General features: G+C 36.1%; 1 protein-coding gene across 3 annotated transcripts in view; it reads left to right on the top strand.

Annotated features, from left to right (window-relative positions):
- The first annotated feature begins 2322 nt into the window (after nt 1-2322).
- Nucleotides 2323-24931, top strand: part of LOC139687227 (uncharacterized) — a 55180-nt gene continuing 32571 nt past the window's right edge. For 2 of the 3 annotated variants that reach the window (XM_071584352.1, XM_071584350.1), the window contains exons 1-6: nt 2323-2459; nt 2825-3015; nt 3094-3139; nt 3239-3516; nt 8393-8574; nt 16540-16660. In XM_071584352.1, the coding sequence (XP_071440453.1) occupies nt 2929-3015; nt 3094-3139; nt 3239-3516; nt 8393-8574; nt 16540-16660 (714 nt within the window). In that variant the 5' untranslated portion in view covers nt 2323-2459; nt 2825-2928. The remainder of the gene's footprint in view (nt 2460-2824; nt 3016-3093; nt 3140-3238; nt 3517-8392; nt 8575-16539; nt 16661-24931) is intronic. The other variant, XM_071584351.1, reaches the window with a different exon arrangement.

Genomic DNA, 24931 nt, shown 5'->3' with positions numbered 1-24931 from the left:
CTGTTCCTGTAGACAGAGCCAAGGAGTAGAACAAAGTAAAAATAAACTAAGATAAATACCGCAAGTGGTAAGAAAGAGCAATTAAGTATTCATTTGGCCGGGTGCAATCCAAAGATTCAATTTCGGGTCAAAAGTTTAACATTAATTTAAAATAAATATTTAATACGTAATTTTTATCTAAAGGAATTATTGGGTACGGCAGAGACTAAAATTGTCACTTAATACACTAAATTATGAAATTTACTCATGCCCTGCTATACTGTGTGGAAATGAAGGTTCTCTGTGGCACTCCTGTAGTACAGGAGTGCCACAGAATGAACATTTTCTAGAATAGATAATATTCCTATAAAATACTTTAGGAACTTATAAATAGCTTATACATTCGTGTAAACATTACTCCAGGAATATTTTGGCTGAAACACATTGATTTTTCTGTTGGCCCTTAATGTTATATCGAGATTCATGAAAAATTTCGCCTGTTTCTCTCACCAATTATACAAAGCAATCATTGGGATGTGAAAGATATCATTTGCTAAACCTGTATCACTGGTCAAGTCAAGTACAGTCCAAATATATGTTTCAAAGTCATCACTAGTCAATGTTTTGAAGGATCTTAAATCTTCCGAAAAATATCTGCCACCGTTCTGATAGCCATTTTATCCTTTGACTGGAAATTATCCACATCAACTTATTTATATTTATGTGACTGGAAAAAACGAAGCATGCTTTAGAGCACTTCATGCAATTGCAGTTAGTGTCTAGCAACACTGATTTTTTCTCTCTTCTGAGAGTTGACCATAATTTGACAATTTTCCAGGACTCGCTTTCTCTAAAATCTCACACTACCATTTTTAATCTTTTCTATGATATTCTATTAAATTCCAGTATGTTCCCAATTCCAGGGACATGGCCAAAGTTACTTCCTTATGTAAAGCTGCTATCTAAATGTATGTATACGATCTAAGTAAATTTGCTACTATCTCACCCAGTAAGCGTTACGGTCAGGTGATTAACTACATTCGGGAAGTTTTTGCACGCTTACTTTCCTGCTGCTGTAATCCCAATAGTTTGAGGGAAATGGATTGTTTATATCGATTGGGTCTGCCAACAATATCTCTTAATTTTTCACAATATAGTTCTGCAATGAGTAACGCATTGAATCAGCCACATTAGTTTAATCGTGTGTATCATAGAGTAAAATTTTATGGTATTGCAACTAGGAACAGCTAACATTTTCGGATATTTTTTAACTTGTTTTTTCGGATCGGAAAAAACTTAAACAATAAAGACATCCTAGCTCTCATTTTCTCTCTTATTGTGATGGTATTTAGTGTCATAATGGTGCAGACATAGTGACAGATATCTCCTCTTGGAGTAAAACAGATAGAACGACCAAAGGAAGAAAACACTCATTGTGAAAGTAACCCGCCTGCCTACCCACTCTTTTGGTCTCCTCCGGATTTCCACAACTGCAACTCCCTCTCTTTTTCTACCAAATTAAAAACTTATTAGACAGTCTTCTTCTCTGTGTCTCTCTACCATTTACGCCAATTATCTCAATACCCATCTTTCAAAAAACTCCAATCTACGATAAAAACTTATCTCAAAGCAGTTTTTGAATCCAGTCATCACTGTGCGACGCATTGTTGCATCTACACATACTGCTTCAACAATTTTTTTGCAATCCGAAAAGAAACAAGTCACGTCGACGTGAGAGAGTTGACTTAATTTTAGGAAATTTAATTTAATATAACCCAAATTAAACTACTCAGCGGCGTGACAGAGGTAAAAGAAATATAGAAGGGCATGACGCTTTGGAGGATTTTTCTCAAAATGGAAAAGGCAGTAAAAGAAAGCAAGTTTGTCAAATTAATTTAAAAGTCTTTTTTTACTTCCTCGCCTAACCCGAAAAGAGATTATAATAATTTATTTCAAAGAAAATATGCCAAGACGAAGGAATACGATTCGCCAGAAAGTACAGATAATTCTTAAAACGTTTCCCTTTTTCTGAAGCACCTCAAACCTTGGCTGATGTGATTGACTCAGAATGAATGGACGAAAGAGTTAAGCTACGTTGCCGCCAAATTCGAGCCTCTTGAAGGATATGTTTCACAGATAATAAAATAATCATTTTTCCCCATTGGTAGAAGTCTCTTTGTTTTACCCATTGAGTTTAGAAGAGACCCTTTCATATCATATATGTTCTTTAATCTCTTTTTCGAGCGCGGCGGTTCATTAATCGAATGCAGATAATCGAAAACACACGCGAAAGCCAATCAGCGACCTTAGCACTAAACATTTGCGAAGGTAAGCGAACTCAGCAGAAGTAGCGTAACCATTAAATCTCAAGTGTTCCTCTGTGTTGAACTTGTGTTGGTAGTTTTTTTTTTTTTTCAATGTGGGAAACTTGGCATTCGAGGAGAAATTTGGTTATGGACTTCCTTATCACGTAGGCAACGGTATGTATATTTGAGAAGTGAAAACACGGAAGTTAATTACTTCCATCACACTTAATTTGCTGTGTTTTCATTATATGTGGGCTATTGGATTCAGAACGAAGAGTTCCTTTTTGGTATGGCTGCTCGACTGTCATCCAAATTGAATTTTGAGAACGAAAAGGACTTATTCAGGAGTTTTTAGATTCTTGGCTATGTGTTAAAATCATCAAAAGTTCTGAGTGAAATTTCAATTCTTGGGTTCTGCTAACATGTCGGGTTTTGTCATATAAGCTCTTCAGAGTCATTGGGTTAATCCTGTTTAGGTAAGATAGAATTTAATCTCATCTGTCTGAAGAAAGTGAAATGTGTACTCACTTTTATTGCAGATGGTTTCTCTGAGGGCTGTTATTACTTAAGGAATTTGGCGTCAATACTGTCTTCAGGCTGCCTTTCTTTGTAAACAACGATCTCCTATCACATTTTTTTCATTATGTGTTATACTCTCTTCTATCTTCTATTCATATTTTCACTTGTATTCAAAGCTCACGCTCAAGATTGTGAAACAGCTCAGTATGAGGTATGTTTTGTTTGTGTAGATATTGTAATAGTTTTCAAGTGTGACAATTTGTAACTTTTGACCATAAATCTATTACAGATTTTACAGACATCTATTAATAGTGAGTGCTATGCACCAGTGAGTGGTAAGGATGACTTATTTCCTTCTTCTTAACTTTCTCATTTGTGTGATTGAACCGATGAAGCTGTTTTGTGTAACTTTCGCTCGGCACTTAATATTTCAGATGAGAAAAGAACACCTGATTGTACTTATATTTGTGATGATAAGCCTAATGTTATAACCACAGTTGATGTTGTGAAGGGCACTTTAATTGCCCGATTTCCATTACCACCTCATGATTGTGGTCATACCTTATACAAGGTTAATTTAATGATTAATGAGCAAGTGCATGAAGAATCAAATTGCGACGGAAATGTGACTTTTTCCGACAAACACTCCATCAGAGAGTATAAAATTAACAGATGTCAAAATGGAAATTGTGTCGGTGAACGTTGTGAAGAGGTATGTGTCGCCATTAAATTTGAAATTATTTTCGAAAAAAAATTTGTATTTAAGATGAATTTTTTGTTCTCTGTACCTTTATATGTGGGTAATAATTAGGTTACTTATAGGCTGATCTATAAAATTGCAGTTCACAACACAGTTATGGTGAAGTGATATGATTGACTATCATAGTATTTTGTCCACAGAAGAACAATTAGTGAATTATATGTTCTCTTGGTTTTTAAGAACTTATAAGTCTCGGTCTATATATTTTTAAAATTACTTATCATTCCTATCCAAATGCAATCACGACACACCAATGCACCAATTATTTTGGTCATATAAATTGTTCAATTTTGTAATTTATTTATTTAATAGGAATAACCCTTTTACTCAAAGAAAGGCAAGAAACATATATTGGTTCCATAATTATCAAAAAACATTATAAACGGGAACAAATTACATGAAGTCACATACTCGTAATTGAGAATGAAAATACCAATTTAAAATTAAAGAATATTTTTGATTTGCAATACATAAAAGGCATGTTCAGATGGTATACAGATACTCAGACTTACCTAGTAAGGTTAATTAAAGTAGACGAAATACCAATACTAAATAATATTCAAATTAAAAAATGGAAACAATATTGGAAATATAGTATTTGCTAGAGGCCAGATGATGGTACAAAATGATAAATGTTAGTAGCAGTCATTAACTAGACCTTGTGTAATCGATTAAGAAAATTTTCCCAATTAATTAGCATTCTTAAATTCTTCGGATATTTTAATAACATTTTTTTTAAAGGATCCTGGTAAGATAGAAAGTAGGTTTAAATTATCACAACTGTTGGCATCTCTAATAACCGAACTTATAGGCGAGTAGTTAGGGCAGTTTTGCACTCCATATCTAATTTAAAGAGTACTTCATACCTTATGGTATGTGAAGGTACTCGGAAAGATATTGCCCTTGGGAGTTCTCAGGAAGCAATCATGTTATGCAGTAATTGATAAAGAAAAGTTATGTTATTAATTTTTCTGTTTTTATGCAAGGAGGGAAGATTTAGTTGAGGTAACATTTCATGATAAATATAATGACCTTTGTGAAGATTGAATTTGAATGAAATTTTGCGCACAAATTTTCTTTGAAAACATTCATTTGTATGAATATGGAGTTTGTAGTTAGGTGACCAAACAGTAGAGCAGTAATCACAGAGTGGCCTAACTAATGAGATGAACATAACTGTGTATGGTTCTACATGTTTAAAGTTTTTACAGTATCGGAATATAGAAAGGTTATGTTAACTGTGAGTCAAATATAACTCCGAGATATTTTATATTTGTTATTCGGGCCGTAGGATAATTGCTTAGTCTATATTCATAATGCATTAGACTCCTTTTCTGACTGAATGTTACTGAATAGCATTTTTTGAAATTGAAAGCTAGTTATGCTCACACCAGTTTTGAAGCCTGTAAAGACAATTTTGTAGAGTTAGGTGTTTATCAATTGATTGAACTGTTTAAAAATTTTTCTAGTCATCGACATACAAAAGAAATGACAATGGATAGAAACATTTACTTTTTGATGCATTAATTTTTATTAAAACTTCTCTGTTGGTCAAAGAACTTTCCATCCAGTCATTTAAGGTACCACTCATTCCCGATGTGTCCAACTTTTTAAGAAGAAGCTGATAGCTAACAGTATCAAAAGCCTTATTGAAGTCAGTATATATGACATCTGTTTGTTATCTTTTTTCCATACCGTCTGTAAGATACTTATGAAAAACCAAAGATTAGTGAGAGTTGATCTTCCTTTAGTGAAACCATGCTGCTCAGGAATAGTGACAATATTAAAGATAGGAGTAAGCTGATCTACAACCAATGGTTCTAAGACTTTTGCTATTATTGATAGCTTGGCAATCAGGCGATAGTTATATACGTTATTTCTGTTAGCCTGCTTATGTATTGGTACTACATATGTGGATTCAGAGTGCCCTAGGAAAACATCCAGCAGTGAGGGATTTATTAAATAGTATATACAAAGCATAAAGTAATGGCACAAGACACATACTCAGAAGTTGGGCTTGGATATCATCAGGACCACACCCCTTTTGGAGGTCAAGTTGGCATAATTTAGTTTCGATGTCATCCACTGAGATTGTTATAGATGAGATAGAAATAGAGGTTTGAGTATGAAAATTGTGCAGATGAGTACTATCATGTTTTACATTCACGAATGAGAAATAGATTGCACAAAGGTTTGCAATGTCATCATATGAACAAGCAGAAAGATCATTAAAAAGCATTAAATTGGGTAGTATGTCCGTCTTCCTCATACTGCTGACATGATTCCTAAAATGTTTTGGATTATGTTGGATAGCTGACTCGAGTTATGTTGTAACAATTCCTTATTAATTTAGCACATTTTGACCTTAACTGTGAAAATTTGGTATAATCAGATTGCAAAACAGTTTCTTTATATAATTTGTGCTGTAATTTCTTCCTACCAATTAAATTTTTCAGTTCAAAGCTAAACTACCTAGGAAAACTCCTAGTTTTACAAGTGATAGTTGGAGTAAACAACTGGATGCCATGATATAGATTATCAAAAAATTTATTAAAAGCCTCATTTGTATTTAGTTCAATGGGTTCATAGCACCATTTAATATTCAACAAGTATTTCAATGCAACAATTTCAGAGTGTAAAAATCATTCGCTGTGACTGGGATTCGAACCCAGATCCCTCAATATCCAGTTGAGTGCTTTAGCCATTTCAGCTATCGAGGCGTCCTCTTAAACTCTGAAATTTTAGGGCTTTTAAAGGAACAAGATGTTGTGACAAAATACTGTACATACACTATCAAAGGCATTTGTAGTTGTGCGCAACACACCACAGTCCATGAGGTTAAAGCCAACTTTTAAACACTTAGGCTGTTTATACCTTGACAAATTCCAAAGAAACTGCGGGGGATGCCGCAACAGTAACTTTCAATGAAGTCATCCGCTAATGTGCATTTCAATGCAACAATTTCAGAGTGTAAAAATCATTTGCCTTGACTGGGATTCGAACCCAGATCCCTCAATATCTGATTGAACCAATTCGAATTTTTCTTAGACATACTTTTTGTTATCTTCGGCAGTGGTATCGATCTTGAAATTCCGCTCTTAAACGTGCATTTTCTGTGGGATCGAGTAATCATCACTTGCTGCTTCAGCAATTGGAGGACTTCTTCTTCTCCTGCTGTTTTGAATCACCTTGAAGTTATGACTTTCATTGAAGCTAATCACTTTAACGGATGGTTTTTCTGCATCACAGTCCTTTACTACTTCGGCAAATTGTTTTTCCAATCAATTGAGTAACACTCAAACTCGCCTTGGGCTTCTCAGGTTTATTATTGGGAATTTTATAATTTACCCTGGTCATCTTTATTACATCCGTTTTTTCTGTTATATTCTCAGAGTCCATGTTGGGTTTTTCCGTTGCACTAACCACTTTCTGGTCATTTCATATGTTCACGGAGCCAGTTGTTGAATCTGCCGTTGCAATCGTGCGGTGGCTAATGTACTGGCTTCCCATCCAGAGGGCCCGGGTTTGAATCCCAGCAGGGGTAGATATTTTTCAGTGGTATTCTGATCCCTACCTGAGTTGCTTTGTGGAAAGTACTTGGAGTGAGTTCGCACTTTGTGGAGAGCACTTTGAGTTGGATGGGACATTAAGCTGTGGACACCTAAGCTAATGCTGATGCTGGGTTTCTCTCCACCATTCATCCTTTCTTATCCATCCCTAATGGTGCAAATGACGTAGCTGACAGTCGCCTTCCCTAAAACTACTACTTCTAATGTAACTGTCTTTTAAATGATACAAGCAATGTCAAGACTTTCAGTCTTAGGCTTTCAAAGATGCAAGATTGAAGAGCATTCTACAGCTTGTTCATTCTATAATATACACTTTCAACTTCTTTACTACAGCATGTAATTCATCAATTTTCCTGGTGCAGTGACAATGATAATTGTGATTCTTTACAGATGAGTCAATTGCAACTCTGTGTAAACTAAAACTTTGCTATCATAAACTGAAAGCATAGTAAAGGAAGACCAGTTTTTTAAATAGTGGTCAACAATGAGTGCTATATTATGTAACTTATAAATCCAGTGATTTATCTTGGAATTTCAAAATCATGGTCCATTGGAGAGATGAATCCCGGAACACCATGTGGAACATGAAAAAAATATGAGCAGAAGAAATACTTGATTTCATATCTACACCAAGAGAATGCATTACGACAGGTAGCATATAACAGGCAGAATTCCACTTTTTACTTATTCAAAAAAGAATATTGGAAAGATTTTAGTTTAGGTCAAGAAGTATCCCAAGAAAGTTTTTCCATTGGTTTCAATATTTGTTATCAACATAGGATAACAATTTTTTATTATACCTGAGGGTATTGAAGGCAGTATATCTATTAATGTCATGCAGAAGTAATTCATTATCCAAGCGCCACTAAGAAATCCAAAGCTTTACCTCACCCCAGTCATCACAGGTGTTTTTACGGACATGTCAGTACGAGACAAAATATGGGTCATGAGTTAATTTTTTTTAAGGTATCTACCGGTTAAGGTAGGTTTTGGATAGAAATAACTACCAAATAAATATTTTGTGACTCCTAACAAAACACAATCCAGCAACCTACTCTACATCAAGTCCCTCTTCATCTCTGAGTACCTCCTTCTTCCCTTCATCCCGTCCAACATCCCTATCCTGTTCCTGCCCTTTCCTCATTTGCCAAATATTCTCCCCTCGATTACAGTGTGCAACATCCCACTGTTTAATTTTCACTTAAATTATTTAAATACCAGAATGATAATTTTAGTTTTTAATGCTTGTTGATTTGCAGTATGGAGAAGTCATATTCAACTACATTTTCTCAAGCTGTTATAAGTTATGGATTGAGGCTTTTATCAAAACATCCTCCCGACCAGCTCTACACAGCTGCCCATTTTTCATCTCAACCAACTTTACGAAGTTAAAGGTAGCAGATATTCAACCTGTTATGGTGGTGAATTATGATCAAAAAGAGTAAGTTTATATCTCACACAGTAGATATAATCAGAGTTGACAGTTAAAGATAATTAATGCTAATTTAATTTTAATTAATAATAATTAATTAATAATATATTCAAGTTTAGTTTTTGTAAAAATTGTTGAGAATGGAGAATTTATGAAATATTGACCCAGGATTCCTTGCCATTTCATAGCCACAGTGTCGTGTGTGTGTGAATAAATAAAGATGTATGAATTCAAACATGAAAACTCACCGTATGGCAGACAAATATTCATTCACATGAAAATAGATATAAGAAAAAGGGATGCGATCACATGTATACATTACGTTTCCTTGAGCACATATGTAAATTATGTCTCCTCGATTGCTCAAGTGGTTAGAGCATCAGCCTGGCAATTTTAAAGATCCAGTGTTCAAGTCCCGGTCAAGGAAATATTTTTGTGCTTGTCATCTGCTCGATTCCACCTTCCCCACACCTCCTGTATTCGTCCTTCATGTGTGTTTGTTTCCCTTTTCCTTATATTTATTTTCATGTGAATAAATATATGTATGTAAGCATATATATGCATATATGTTTATGTTTATATGTGTATATAATTATATACCATGCATGGAAAAATATCTGATACCATTTATTAATTATTTAAAATTGAGAATCATTAGGTGTTTCATTTATTGGAAAAATCTTGCTTAACACAACCTTAACTAATGACTTGCTCTCACATTGAGTTTTCAATTATAAATATTTTGAATCTCTACCAGCTCATCAGATGACTGCTTATATAATACAATTCTATGATTATACAAGTTTAAACATAAACTAGAGTGATACTTTAGACAGTATTCTAGTAGTCTAGATTTATTTTTATAGATTAAGGTTAATTAGCAAGCCACTGTATTATTTAGTCTTGGGGTTAAGGATATTTTGTGTCATGTTATTTGAACTTAGAGCACAGTATTATGTTTTTCTGAGTCCATTGAAAACCAAACCTATTCCAGTAGACTACTGTCATATTATAAGGTGAATAATGTGTACTATATTAAGGCTAGTTGGTATGTCCATCCCAACAAAATCAATACAATTTTGTATGTACTTTATCTTCTAGACCTGAAGAGCATTTGCCTAGCCATTTATGTCTTTCCCAATCCCCTCCACTAGTCATAGAAATATGTTAACGTACTTTAAATTTGGCAAAATGTCTGATATAGAATGTCGAATATTTGGTCTCCATTAATTGTTTCATCATGATTGATTTTTTCATTTATAAGGTACGCTATCTCATTATCGAGTATCTAGACTTTTTGTAAGACCTATAAATCATCATAACTTAATCTAAAAATAAATAAGATTGTTGTCAATTGTCATGAATTGTGAAATAGGGAGAGGCAAGTGGATAGTCTGAGGAAAAGGTTTGTGTGAAATTGGAATGGTGACTCCCTGGACTCAGCCACTCTCTGGAGAATCCATCAATAATAGGACATAGATAGAGGTAAATAAGTTTTTGTAGATAATACTTTTGCTGATTCTAGAGGGTACAAAATAGATAACTTTATTTGTGGAAGCAAAAGTTTGCATTAGGCTGCTAGGCATTTTGTTCTTTTGGTACAGACTTGTTAATAGAACAAGGGTCTGTGTGGACATACACTTCAAAGACTTATACGCTCCCTTGTAAATTTTATGTTTATATATATTTCTCCCCATGAATCATATATTAAAATATAATGATCACCCGAATCCTTAAATCTTAGGTGTGGATTTAAAAAGTTGTTGTCAATTTATAGTGCATAATTATAATGATGAACTTGCATAGAGGGTGCCCAGAAAACATTCTTCCATGGAAAAATTGCTTACTGCACAAGTTCATTGTGTCAGTCTGGATATAATAGATGACCTATATATTGACTTCTTTGGCTTTTCCTATGTGTACACATATACCTGTATCTCATGATACATGCTTCAATTTACTGATTCATTATCATGTGCCCTGATGTTAATTCATTGAGTTGAAATGCACTTCGCAAAATAAAGGTATAAGAAGCTTGTGGTTGAGTCTTTGTGGTTTTTACCCTGGGCCAGTGTGTCAGGTGGCAACAGTTCGATAGCTTATTCTGTTGTCAGAACATTGGCAACTGATACCCTGACCTTGCTTAAAACCTACGCAGACTTCACTGCTATCGATTGCTGATAAAACACCACCATATCTGTGAGAAGCTCTTTCTCTGATCTCACTGTCACTGTAACTAGCAACTCTCCACTCCACATTTGTGAACACATTTGCTCTTCATTAAAAAACAACTGGATAATCATGATAAATATTCGTCATTTGAAATTGCACCTGTTCCTGTGTTGAGTACACCTACCATGGAAGTAGCACGTGAAAATCCGTTGAAATTTTTTTTTACCTGAAGAAGTCATTAGCTGAGGTCAATGTAATGCTACAAGAAGCTTATGAAGAGTCAATTATTTCCTGTATTGCCCCTAGAAGATGGCTTTAAATGTTTATATAGGAGAGACAATCTATTTCAGAGAAAGATGCTTCCAGAGCTCCAATTACTGCCCTATCGAAAGTCTACATCAAAATTGCTGCTGCCATTGTGAGAGAATATGACAGAATAACATTAATAATACTATTGTTAATGTTGAAAATTTACCTTGGTCCCGCTAACTTGTTGGTGACAGAAAAATTGGCTATGAGATGTATAGATGAACCCCAGAGTTTGAAGCATAAAATGCTGGAAATCCTTCATGATGAAAGAAGACACTTTGCTTTTCCACATAGATTATTTTTATTACTGGCTAGGTTTCATTACAGCATGACTACTTGATCTCCATCCTGAATATGTTACACTGCAATGAAAACAAGGTCATAATAAGAATTCTCTGATGGGAAAAGCAAAGTGTCCTCTGTCATCATATTAGGTTGAGTTTGGTATAATAGGACCCACGCAGAAATTATAAATTTCTCCTGAAAATCAATGTGAAGTGTATACCTCTCCCTCCCTGTAGCCCAGACCTAGCCCCATGTGACTTTTTCCTGTTTTCAAAAGTGAACAAACACCTTTTGTGAACATTTTTCATCGTTAAAGCTGGTGTGGATGACCTGAACATGTTACAACTAGGAACAGCTGGTGATAATGCGATACTGAAGTTGAGTCAATGAAACTTAAATTACATATACATCACAAATTGGGGGATCGAGATGGTGCAGGGGCTATCGTACTGGCTTCCCACCCAGAGGGCCCGGGTTCAAATCCTGGTGGTGTTGAATATTTTTCAGAGGTATCTCGATCGCTACTTGAGGTGCTTTGTGGAGGGCACTTTGAGTGAGTACGCCATCCGTCAGATGGGACGTTAAACTGCAGACCCCTTGGTGCCTTTCGTAAAGAGTAGGCTAATGCCGACGCCGGGTTTCTCTCCACCCTTCATCCTTTCCTGTCCATCCCTTATGGCGGAAATGACCTCAGCTGTCGATCGCCTCCCATAAATACTACTACTACTACATCACACATCAAGGAAACAATGGATATAAAACTGAAAATTTGGCATTTTAAATTTAGTGAATAAAAAATTTGTGATCATTGCTTATTGAGTAGCCCTCTTTTATCATTAAAAGAGTAAATGGTATAGCTTATATTAAATGTTATACGTCATGAGAAATCATAGTTGTTTCACATTGGGAGCCAATAGGTACTCAGTGGGACTTTTCATGCATGGAATTTCTAGTCTCAACAGAAGGTAATCACACAGACCTTTTCTCATAAAATTTTCCCTCTTTTGTCTTCTGAAGACAGTTTTGAAAATGGTTTATTCATGGCTGTTAGATCATCATTATTCTGAAAAATACTTCAGGGTGCAGACTCGGACTTAAGAAATTATAAATATTATTCAGGGTGTTAGAAATCTCATTGTGTTTTTTAAACAAAGTTTTAAATTGGAAGAGTCATAGCTCTGAAAATTAATGATAACCAGTTGCGTTTCTATTACCGTATGTTTCCATCGATGGCGCGCACCCAGAACTTTGTAGTTATCATGAATTTTTTATAGATACTGCACGCCCAGAGCTTCATAGTTATCTTGAACATGTACAGATGCTGCGCATCTGTATAAGTACATATATGCGCGTAAATATTATACATGTGCGTATAAATATATAAATTGTGTGTAAAAGACGTCTATATCCATGCACTAATGGATGGTAACAACCTATGAATGCATGGAATCATAATTGCCTGTGACTATATCTACCGTAAGTATGCAGAAGATTTGTGCCAGGTGATAGAAATTAATTCCAAACTACAGAAGGATCAATATTTGCAAGTCAACACAATATGCTGCCTTATTGCTTTTCTGCTATGATTCATAAGTGGAAAGGAGACATAAGTTTGTTTGCCCTTTTAATTGCAATATAAACTAACTTTCTGCAAATCAAATATAAAAAAATAAGAGAATGAATGAAGTAGAATTTCCTTGTTCTGTTTGCTTTACCTCGCTTTGTTATTGTTGGCACCCTGCTGTTCTATACACCCTCCAAAGTTCTGTGTAAGTGGTAATTGTTTCAAACCTGAATTGAGTCAAGCTTTTGTAATTTAGAATTTTCTCAAGAAAATTACCCATGGAGTAGAAAATCGTATACAGCGATGGTTAAGCTAGAAGTCATCAATTTCGCGAAAGAAAAAGGAAATCGCGAGGCTGCCAGGATTTATCCATTAATAAATCTTTTAAGTCAAAGTTACGTTCTAGTTGGGAAAAGTGGATGATGTCTGGTATGAAAGACTGCACAGAATCAGGAAGGATTAAAAGAGTGCCTTATGAAGAAATAAGCTGGTGGATCCTGGAAAGTTGGCAGGGGGTCAGAAGGACTTGTCTAAAAAATGGATTTGAAAAACCTTTGGGTAATATTTCAATGCCAGTGCTGGAAGATGAGGAATAGTTAACTTTGGAGAGTGAACTCGGTGATGTGCCTGAAGAGATAATAAATGCACTTAATTCATTTAATTGCGATTCAGGTGACGAATTTCTTAAATTCGAGTGATCTACCTATCCATCCTATCATATTAAACGTACATGTAAATAATATGCTGTACTCTGTGTATACGTGAAGTACTACGTATTAGAATAAATGAAGTATAGAAATTATATGTTTTTTCTTTTCTCATGGGTTTATGAGATGAAATAACTTTAAAAGTAGCAGATCTGTATAAAATAGAATGCAGTTAGAAAGGCATGCTTCCAGACTTATTTATTTTTGCGAGACTCTTCTTTAAATTATTGTGTACATAGGTGTGTAAATGTTTGGATGTTTTCAATTTTCATTGCAGAACATGCATTGTCATTTTTCGATCAACTGAGCATTTTTGTTTTACTAAACTGAGAATCTGAACGCACGTGCTATCGATAGGAAAATATGGTAATTCCTCAGGCATTAGCTTCTTCAGCCTGTTCTCATTTTCATTTTTTTAGGTTGTTGCAGACATGTTATCCATTATTCTTTTCCCATTAATTGAAGTCAATGCTTGCGTTGGTGGGGAATTACTTTAACGCTGTCACCATTCCTTTCGGAATTTATTAGCTAACTTTGTAGTTCACTTCATTTATATGCCCAAACTAATACAGTGCCCATGTGGAATAGTCTTCATAGCCATTTCGATTACGGTCTTTGGGAAATGGTCAATTCATCCACTGACAATGTGAATTGTGATAGCTCTGGCATGCCAATTACACAGACAGAGCACCCACTAAATACCACTTTGAAACAGCTCTAATTCATAACATGTATGAAATGCAATTTAAAATATTTGTCGTTTATATTTGTTAATGCGTCTAAATTTGTAAAAAATCATTCGATATAACCAACAGTTTTGGTCCAATGAAACTCTCCATATTTTACAGAGGTCACATGAACTTGTAAATTATGCATGCAGCTACAAAGCTAAAAATGTTGAATGGTTAAAACGAGGACTATAAAATAAGTTTTTTATATCTATTTATTCAAGAATGCTCTTTTATTCTCATATCATCTCCTCAGTGGCGGGCTAATATGCCTTTCAGCTACCTTGTTTCTGTGTTCAGAAGGTTAATCGTGACTTCAACTATATATGCAGTACTGCATGACAATTTTCTCTCTTGTGATCCCAATAGGCTATCATCATTCTAACTTTTTGGTGATGCTGAGTTACCATTAATACATTGATTTTATTGAAATGTTTATTAAAAGCAACCATTTTCTATGCCTCATAAAACTCTCATAATACTCAAAATTAAATGCCTCTAGGCTCTGAGTTTATCTGGAGAGAAACAATGTATATTTGTATTGGCATCATCCTTATTAGCCTAATGCATAGTTTCAAATCAGCTCCACGTGTGAAATGTGGCTAAACATGCTACATTGAATAAATTTGCAATTAATTTGGAAATTTTTTAGAAAAAACTTGCAAAAAAGTATTCAAATAATTGCATACTACTGACTCAAAAAGATGATATTATCAAAATTTATTATAAAGGCAACCATTTTCTATGTCTGGTGTGAGAAAAATACTTTGTAAGTATTTTTCTCATTGGACTTGTGTACTCCTGGCTCATAAGATGCAGGCTGATTTATGAGCACATTTTGGAGTAAAAAAGTGCATCTCATGGGCCAGGAAGTGTGATATATCATTTAATCTAGAGTAAAAAACACATAATTTAAGATGACCTACTTATTATTGAATTTCAATTAACTTTTTTGAGAAGCAGGGGTTCTAGCTCAAGTCTACATAATTTGCAAAGTAAAATTTTTTTTTTTCATATTATACAGACATAATAGCTCATGAATTCATATATTTTGGTTGATGTGACTAGTTCCTTTGTCAATACTATAGCAAAATTTAAGCATGGTGCAAAGGCACAACCTAGATGGTCTTCTTGAATTTCCAATGTTTCCATATTTGAACCATCCAGAAGAGAGCTCTCCCATTGGGCTACCAGTTTTGTAAACTTGGGTTCTGGACTAGAGCCATATTTTTTTGTCACGTGTTTCCAAGTTTTGGTATGGTTTTGGCATTTACATCAATAGGATGAGAGTTCTTCATTATGAAATGTAAGTAACTTTGAACTGTTGATTTGATGGTACAATGGTCTTGTTGATTAGAAGGTATGGCATTTCATGATACTGCCATAATATCTAGATACTAACCCATGTAAACAGTGAAGAACATCTTTGGCTTTTTGAAGATAGTAATAAAATATTTTTAAATTACAAAAGCAAGAATCCCTGTAAAAAACAAGAGTGCTAAACAGCTACTATGAAAATATACCTCATGATGCAATTCTTTTGCTTAGCTCCAATGTAAACCATAATTTTGCATATTACCTCTGAAAACTGACATACTTACTCTAATTCAATACTTCTAAGACTGCAATATCACCCCAATGAGAGATCAAATATTTGTTGATCGATATAGGGTTGTTCCCTTAATACTTAGTTCATACCTCCACCTGAGAGCATGTTGAAAGGAGTCTTTGCTTTAATGAGTGTATGGTGGTTAAATAATTGCTTGAGGAATGAAAGTTAAGGACTCTGGTATTAATTGAGTGCAATATTTGTGGATCGTTTTACTGTGCTTCACTATTTCCATATTGCATAATTGTATTTGCTTTTCTAATTTCATAAATCACTATAAAATCAATGAAAGACAGTTTGCTGCTGATATTGACTATTTTTTGCCATTTTAACGTCCCTTGATGTTTTGCTAACTTTATTTCAGTATCATATGATCAAAATTATGGTTGTGTGTTGTGGTCATTAATGTGCCAAATGTGTTGTCCATGTATGTCCATTTTACTGTGTCTATATGTGCTTGGTGTGTACATGTAAGCTTAAATGAGAAGCATTTGCTTTAGACTGAATAGTTTTTTATTTTATTCATTTACTGCTGTTTTCAGTTTGTTTTGTGAACACTTTATATCAATGGTTAATTCTTCCTGTTTTTTTCTTTTGTAGGAATGTCTGTTCTGTTGATGTTAAGTATCATCAAGCAATTTCAAAGACAGCAATTGAGCTAATTTTTTCTGAAAATGGCAGCAGAGTGAATTGGGCAGAGGTGTCGGGGAAGGCAGGCATTGTAAGCTCTTAAGAAAATTTTGTTCTATTATTTTGCTGCCTCACATATTATACAAAGTTTGAAGTAGCTATCTTTGCTTGTTTAATTTGCCACTTAAGTGGTATTTCATTTAGCTTGAATTAATTGTGGTTGGTGAATTTTTTGTGAAATGAGAAAAGCTTTGGATTTGATCACCTGTTAACTTTTGGAATCTTTAATCATACACCTGAAGGCTGATTCCCAGAAATGTGATTGATGCTCTTCCAGTTACTCAAAGATATTTTGATGGTCTTCTGATATGGTTATGCTAAATGTCATCAGCTTCGAACTTCATGGATAATTATATGAGTCTCAGGGCAAGCGATCCCAGTGTCACCAAGGGAGGGCAAAGGAACTCATTTGTTTTAAATGGTTCAGTTCCCCTGTGGAACCCAATATGGTGTTCATGCAAAGGGTTCTACTTGGAACCAAACCCTTTGCTTCATTTTACAAATGGCTTAGGTCAGAGGAGAAAAACTTTGAATCCTGGAGGAATGGGAAGGAATTGGGTTCAGTTAGGGTTCTAGGAAAGCAGTGGGGGTTCAGTGCCATGAGTGAGAGTGGAAGGCAGTCAAGTTGAGACGGTGGAGCCTCCATGCCCAGAATGGTTTTGGAGTGGGTGCAGTTCAGGCTATAAACAAATTCATCCCTACAAGAGCCCATAGGTCTGCTCCTTGGGCCAGTTTTTCTTATCTCGGTTTTTTATAAGTCTCATGGTTCATCAAACACATCGTCAATTCCAAAGCTTAAGTTTTGAATTTGTAGCTTTAGTGCCACGGTATTATGGACACAAAGAGATTAACAATAGCCCTAGCAATGGACATCTTGATTACTATCATATTGATGGAAGCCTTGATTATCACTGCTAAGATTATTTTCATTCTTCTCTATATCCTTGCGCATCAACTGCAACCCAGAGAGGCTTGTGCATTAAGTTTACCTTAAGAGCTGTGCTGGTGGAACCAATGAAATCACCCATTAGGGTCATCCATATGTTAGGCCGAAGGGTAGGAGCCAGATGAAAGGTGCAGTATCTGTTTATCAGTGAGGGGTCTGCGAAGGCATCTGTCCTAAGTGGGTTGGTCATGTGAGTTTTGGTGTCATGGTTAAAAAGTATTGAGAAAGGCAATGGGAAACTACCTCAATTATTTATATCAAGAAACTATGGTGGACAATATTATCAAAATGAGTCCAGCTAACTACACGACCTGGCCCTCTTGGCCATGTTGCACCTGGTTTTGGAAGGGAGAAAGCTTTTGTGGTCATCATTACACCAAATCCTTGCAAGGTAGAGTCAACTACAACGGTAGAAAGAAGACTCAGAAGAGGGCCAATCCTGGTGGAATGTGTTAAGAATTGGAAATTAGTAAATAGAAAGTGAGAAATAAAGAGGGCAAATATTGATATTTTAGGACTGTACGAGGTGAGGGAAGGATTACAGGAATTACTGGAGGCATAGTTATAGAGTAATAAAGAGCAAAGTGGAAGGGAGCCAGGGAGAGGCGGCAATAGTATTGAGCAAAAAGGTAGCCAGAATCAGAACAAAAATGGAGCATAACAGTTTCAGGCTTAACTTTGTTGAATGCCTTCATGATGAGGGTAGAAAAAGAAACTTAGCACTTCCACATAAAGATTTAATACTTCACCCGACCATGGTTTCGATGCTGCACATCATCATCAGGTGATGATACACAGCCAGCTGAAAGCCATTATTCAGGTTTACATTCCAATTAGTAAACATAGGGAGGAAGAAATGAATAGGTTATGCAATCAATTCAAGGAAATGATTGTGGGTATCCCTGGGAGGAAAAATTTTTAACGGGGGATTGAAATTTGGTGGAGGTAGAGATGCCAGTGAGGTAGAATACTATGACTTAGGGACAAGAAATAGCTGTGTAGAGAAGTAATATAGTTCTGTAGGGGATAGGATTTAATGTCTATCAACACTTGGTTTAACCACCACTATAGTTATAAATATAAGTGGAAAATGTCCGGGGATTCAATGAGACATAAGACATTTTACCTATTATGGTTAGGTACAGATTTAGTAAAAATGTCATTATTTGCCTAGTTTCTGAAGAGTGGCTGCAAATTGAGATAAGGAATTGGTATTAATGACGTGTAAGGTCAGATTCAAGAGGATAAAATAGGGAAGCCCCTCCGCCTATGTTATGAGGTTTTCAAATATAGAAAAGCTCAGTTAAAAATTTACATAGTTTACAGTTAAAACAGTATACCTACCTTGAAAGTGTTTTGCAGCAAAGTGGTTAAAGTAGTTGGGATATAGCGATAAGAATATGAATTAAAATAGGCCAATAACTTTTATGAGAAAGAGGAATTTATTTTGCAAAAATGATGTAGTATGGGGGGATATTGCAGAGGATACCCTGAAAATATTACAAAAGACAAATTCAATATTGAATTCAACAATACCAACTCCCTGATATCCTTGGTTAATCATGCTAAAGATAAAATAAAAATGATAGAAAAAATGCAGTAACTCTGCCGTCACGTACATTGGTCAACTGGGAGATCATTTTAAATTAAAGCTGAAGAGTATAAATGTGGCTTAAGATGCCATTAATTTGATGAAATTGGTAGTGATTAATTTGATGAAATTGGTAGAAAGTGCTCTATTAATAGTTTATCTTATTCCTCAAGCATAAAGTTAATCTTGTTCCCCAAGCAGGGAATTGATGATAGAAATCAAGTAAGGATGTTAAGAAAAAAGTATTGAAAACTTTGGTCTGATGTGTGATTTTGTATTGCTTAGAGCCTTTGTCATTGAATCAAGATGAAAGGCATAGATTGGAGGTTTTGAGATGTGGGTGTGGTGAAGAATGGAAAAGGTCAAATGGACACAATGGAAAGCGGCAAAGAATTAATAATGAAGGCTGCATGCTTCCAGGTTCCATTGCATGTGTTGCTTTCCACTGACAACAGTTTCACCAGCATTACTTTTAGCATGTTCAGGGCTGGAAACACCTGCTGTAATATTGGCAAAATATTTGTCAACAGGAAGCAACACACACCTGGAAGCATGCAGCCTTTACAATATTCACATGGTGAGAGCCTTCATATCATTTTTTGAAGAAGTACTATGCATGGTGGGAGAGGAGAGAGCGTTGTTGGGAGAAATCTAACGAAGGCACGGAAGATGGATATTGGACTGCAATAGAATGCTGAAGGCTGTAATAGACAGGAGAATAATGGGCATTATTCCAGCTTACTCACAGAAATAAACAAACTACTTTCCAAATAATTGGAGTGTTATAATATCAGGCAACTTATATTGGGATGAGTCATTATTAACCTAATAGAATGTAATGTATATCACCATACTAGATTTAATGAATAAATATATCAAATGAAGGTCATCAATTATAGCAATGGATTATTGGAGCACATATTTAACAATATACTACCTTGATCAAAAATTTCCCGGAATTTATTCAGAAAATTAAAAATACAAGTTTATTCATCTAAATCTATATTGTCCCCTTCAAAGTAATCCCCATCGACTGCAACACACTTATGCCAGCGCTTGATCCAATCCTCGAAACATTTTTTATATTCGGTTTTCGGTATGTCCATCAGTGCTTCCTGCGATTTTTCCATTACTTCCTCTCGGCTGCTAAAACGCGTTCCCCGTAATGGTTTTTTAACTCGATTGAACAGAAAGAAGTCACAGGGAGCCAAATCAGGTGAATTCGGTGGCTGTTGGATGGTATTTGTTGCATTTTTCGTCAAAAAATTACGAATAATGATAGCACTGTGCGACGGTGCGTTATCATGGTGCAAAATCCACGAGTTTTCTGCCCACATTTCTGGTCTCTTTCGGCGAATTGCTTCACGCAAACGTCTCATAACGCCCAAATAATACTCTTTGTTTACTGTCTGGCCTTCTGGCAAAAATTCATGATGCACTACACCGTTGTAATCCATGAAAACCGTCAGCATTGCCTTCTTTTTTGACTGAAAACGACGTGGTTTTTTTGGTCTCGGCTCATTTGGTGAACGCCATTCACTTGCCTGATGTCTGAATTGCGTGTCGTACTCATAAACCCACGTCTCGTCTCCAGTAATGATCCTTTTGATGAATGTGGGATCGGATTCAGCCTCGCAAATCATGTCTTTTGCGACGTCAACACGGTCTCTTTTTTGCATGAAATTGAGGTCTTTTGGCACCAACTTTGCTGCTACACGACGGAAACCCAAATCATTAACCAGAATGTCTTGGGCGGATCCATAGGCAATGTTCAAGTCCTCCGCTATTTCTCTGATGGTTAATTTGCGGTTATTGACCAACATTTCTTTTACTTTATCAATTTTTTCACCGACTTTCGATGTCGATGGTCTGCCACTGCGTTCATCATCTTCGATTGACTCACGACCACTTCTGAACAGCTCGTGCCACTGGTAAACGACCGTTTTTTTTAGAGAATCGTTGCCGAAACACTTTTCCAACATTTCCAACGTCCGTGCGCCACTAAATCCGTTTTTTACGCAAAATTTAATACAAGTTCGTTGTTGCAAATTTAAATCCATTTCTGAAATTGTAAAAAATCGCCAACACACACAGAGATAGATGTACTCTTGGCTACGTAACTTTTGCAAATGTCAAGTTATGACACTAAGATTTAAAGGGAATATCAACAACAGATGTACCAATTTAACAAAAAAAACAGAACTCAAATCGGAACGATGGGAGCGCCACACGGTGGTTATTCCGGGAACTTTTTGATCAAGGTAGTATTCCGACAGAAAATGTTTAATTATTACTGCTTTAACTGTTGAGCCAGCTAGGCTTTCATAGCAACTTTTGGGGCAATCTTTATTATTAATGATTAATTTAACATCCTAATTGTTTTGGTGATTGAGCCTCCCTGCAATAAGGTTGTCATCAAGATGTCCATTGTTAGGACTGTTGCTATGCTAATCCCCTTAGTGTGTCCATTGAGTTTGATCCTAAGACTACAAATTTGAAGTTTATGCTTCAAAGTTAATGAGCACCATGTAACTAATTAAAAACTAAGATAAGAAAAGCTGCTTTAATGATCAGTCCAAGTGTTTCTTATATGGATGAATTGGTTTGGAGTTTGGACCAAATCTACTCCAGAGCAGCTTCTCCATTTGATCCGTTGAAGGGTTCAATCCCAAGGACCAAATCCAAAGCTGGGCCCATCAAAATAAGTATCACTCAATGATGTGTTCAGGGCAAACCATCCAAGCCAAGGGGTTTGGTTCCATTATAATCTCTGATATCAAGAGATCTGTTCATATAATGTAATTATTTTGTTAATATTGATTCCATTTAGTCTCAATTCACAGCTGTTAATAGTGCTTTTTCTTTTGTGTGTTTTGGAAAAGCATGATGATAATTACTCCCTATGCTTAAATTGGTTATGGTAAATTTAATAATGCAAAGTAAATAATTGAAAATATTGTATGCATTCATTCAAACCATATGAGAATACCAAGCAGGTGACTTGGCCAGATCCAAATAATTATTTGCTGGGTGCCAGGTTGTGCTAGTTTTGAATATTATTTGTTGAGCATAGGTCCATGTTTATATATATATATATATATATATATATATATATATATATATATATATATATATATATATATATATATATATATATATATATATATATATTTTTTTTTTTTTTTTTTTTTTTTAAAGTAATCTACCGGTTAAGGTAGGTTTTTGGACGGACACAACTACCAAACAAATAAATATTTTATTACTCCTAACAAAACACAAAATCAATCATCCTACTCTATATCAGGTCCCTCTTCATCTCTGAGTACTTTCTTCCTCCCTTCATCCCGTCCAACAACCCTATCCTGTTCCTTCCCTTTCCTCTTTTGCCCAACATTCTACCCTCTATCACCGTCTTCAACATCCCACTGCCGGTCAACACCCCCTTCATCCACTTTTCCTGCCTCCATAGGATTGCTCCCAACAAACCCCTCTCTTCGCCCACCATACCAAGTACTTCCTCATTTGTTTTCTTCTCTGTCCATTTCACCTTCTCCATTCTTCTCCACACCCACATTTCAAAAGCCTCCAGTCTACGTCTATCCTCCTGCTTCAATGACCACGTTTCCGCACCATACATAGCTACGCTCCATATCAAAGTTTTTACGAGTCTTTTCTTAACATCCTTACTCAAAGTCCCTGTCATCAACTCCCTCCTCCTTGTGAAAGCCTCTTTGCCTAGCGCAATTCTTCTCCTTACGTCCCTACTACTTTGACCGTGTTGGTCCAAAACACTACCGAGATACGTAAACTGTTCTACCTGCTCTAGCTTTTGCCCTCCTATTTTAATGTTAAGCTTGGCCTTTTTCTTTCTAGAAAATCGCATAACCTTTGTTTTATTAATATTTATTCTCATCCCATACCTGTCCCACTGAATTTCCAATTCACTAAGCAATGCTTGCAACCCCTTGGCTCACTGACAACCTAAAGCTTGATCATCAGCAAACCTAACTGATTTTACAAATTCCCCGCCCACTTTCATTCCTACCTCCAGGTGTTCCCATGCCTCTTTAATGATTTCCTCAACATAAAAGTTGAACAGCAACGGTGATAATGGGCAACCCTGCCTTACACCCCTTCCTAACACTGCCCATCCTGACTCCCCGTTTCCCACCCTCACCTGAGCAGTCTGAGACATGTACAGGTTGCGGATTAGCCTCCTTTCCCTCCAATCTATTCCTATTTTCTGCAATATACTCATTAGTTTTTCCCAATTTACTCTATCAAACGCTTTTTCGAAATCTACGAAACAGGCAAATACCTCCTGGTTGTGTTCTATATTCCTCTCGATTAATAATCTCATTACTGCAATGGCATCACGCGTACCTCTCCCCTTCCTAAACCCAAACTGATCATCCCCTAAGTAATCATTTGCCCTACTCTCTATCCTTTTGTTTATGATCCCGAGAACAACCTTAGCTGCGTGGGATATCAAACTAATTGTCCTATAGTCCTCACATGACGTGGCCTGACCTTTACCTTTTTCGGAATAGGAACTAAAACTGATCTCACAAAGTCTTCCGGCCAGATTCCCTCCTCATAAATACTACGGATCAGCCCATATAGCCTGTTCCTCCCATATTTTCCCAAGCATTTCAAAAGTTCCATGGGAATGTTATCTACCCCCACGGCCTTATTTAGTTTCATCTCCCTTAATGCCCTTTCTATCTCATTGTCTAGTATGCCTGGACCTAAGCTATCTTCCTCTACGTCATGTTCCTTTTCAATGTCTAACTTTGTTGGTCTAAGCTCTTTACTATACAGTTCTTCTACATATTCCTTCCATCTCTCTTGGATCTTTCCTACGTCAACGATTACCTTACCGGCCTTATCTCTAACTGCTATCGTTGATCTCCCTTTCTTACTTCCCGATAAAGATTTAACTATGCTGTAAAGCGCACCGATTTCCCCCTTCCTCTGCAGACTTACCATATTCTCGCACTTCGTCTTCCACCATGCTTCCTTTGCTTTATTTGTTGCCCGCCTCAATTTATTGTTCAATTCTTTGTACTTCATTTTGCCTAATTCTGTATTTATATTCTTCCATTTTCGCCGCTCATCCATTTTTGCAATCATCTCATCCGTGATCCATGGTTTACGAGTCCTTTTAGCGTTAACGGTTCCAATAGTGTCTTTTGCCGCTTTAGACAACCCTTTTTTGATACATTCCCATTTTTCTTCAATAGTACTTAGCTCTTTACCGTCCTCCATGATTTTCTCTACCGCCTGTTTGTATTCCTTTCTTTTCAACCCATTTAATGCTTCTACATTCCATTTTCTAACTCGCCGCCCCTGCCTTATCTTTTTAAAACGTACGCTACATTTCATAACAACTAAATTGTGGTCTGAGTCCGCATCCGCTCCCGGGAAGCTGTGGGAATTTATCACACTGTTCCTAAACCTGTGTCTACCCAGGATATAATCTAGCTGATATCTTCCCGAGTCACCTGGCATTTTCCATGTATACCTGCATCTTTTGTGGTGTCTGAACCAAGTGTTGGTGATAACTAAGCCCTGTCTCCTGCAGAACTCAACTGCTTTCTCCCCGCGGTCATTCCTCGTGCCTAAACCGTAGTCCCCTACCTCATCACCATCTCTTCCTTCGCCTACTGTGGCATTCCAATCCCCCATCACTATCAAATGTTTCCCTGCAGGAACACATGCAATCATGTCCTCTAACTGATTGTATATCCTATCGACCTCTTCTT

The sequence above is a fragment of the Hetaerina americana genome, unplaced genomic scaffold (genome assembly GCF_022747635.1).
Source record: "Hetaerina americana unplaced genomic scaffold, ioHetAmer1.1.p SCAF_18, whole genome shotgun sequence".
Lineage (NCBI taxonomy): Eukaryota > Metazoa > Arthropoda > Insecta > Odonata > Calopterygidae > Hetaerina > Hetaerina americana.
The sequence above is the reverse complement of the archived record's forward strand: the minus strand, read 5'-3'. Positions and strand labels throughout refer to the sequence as shown.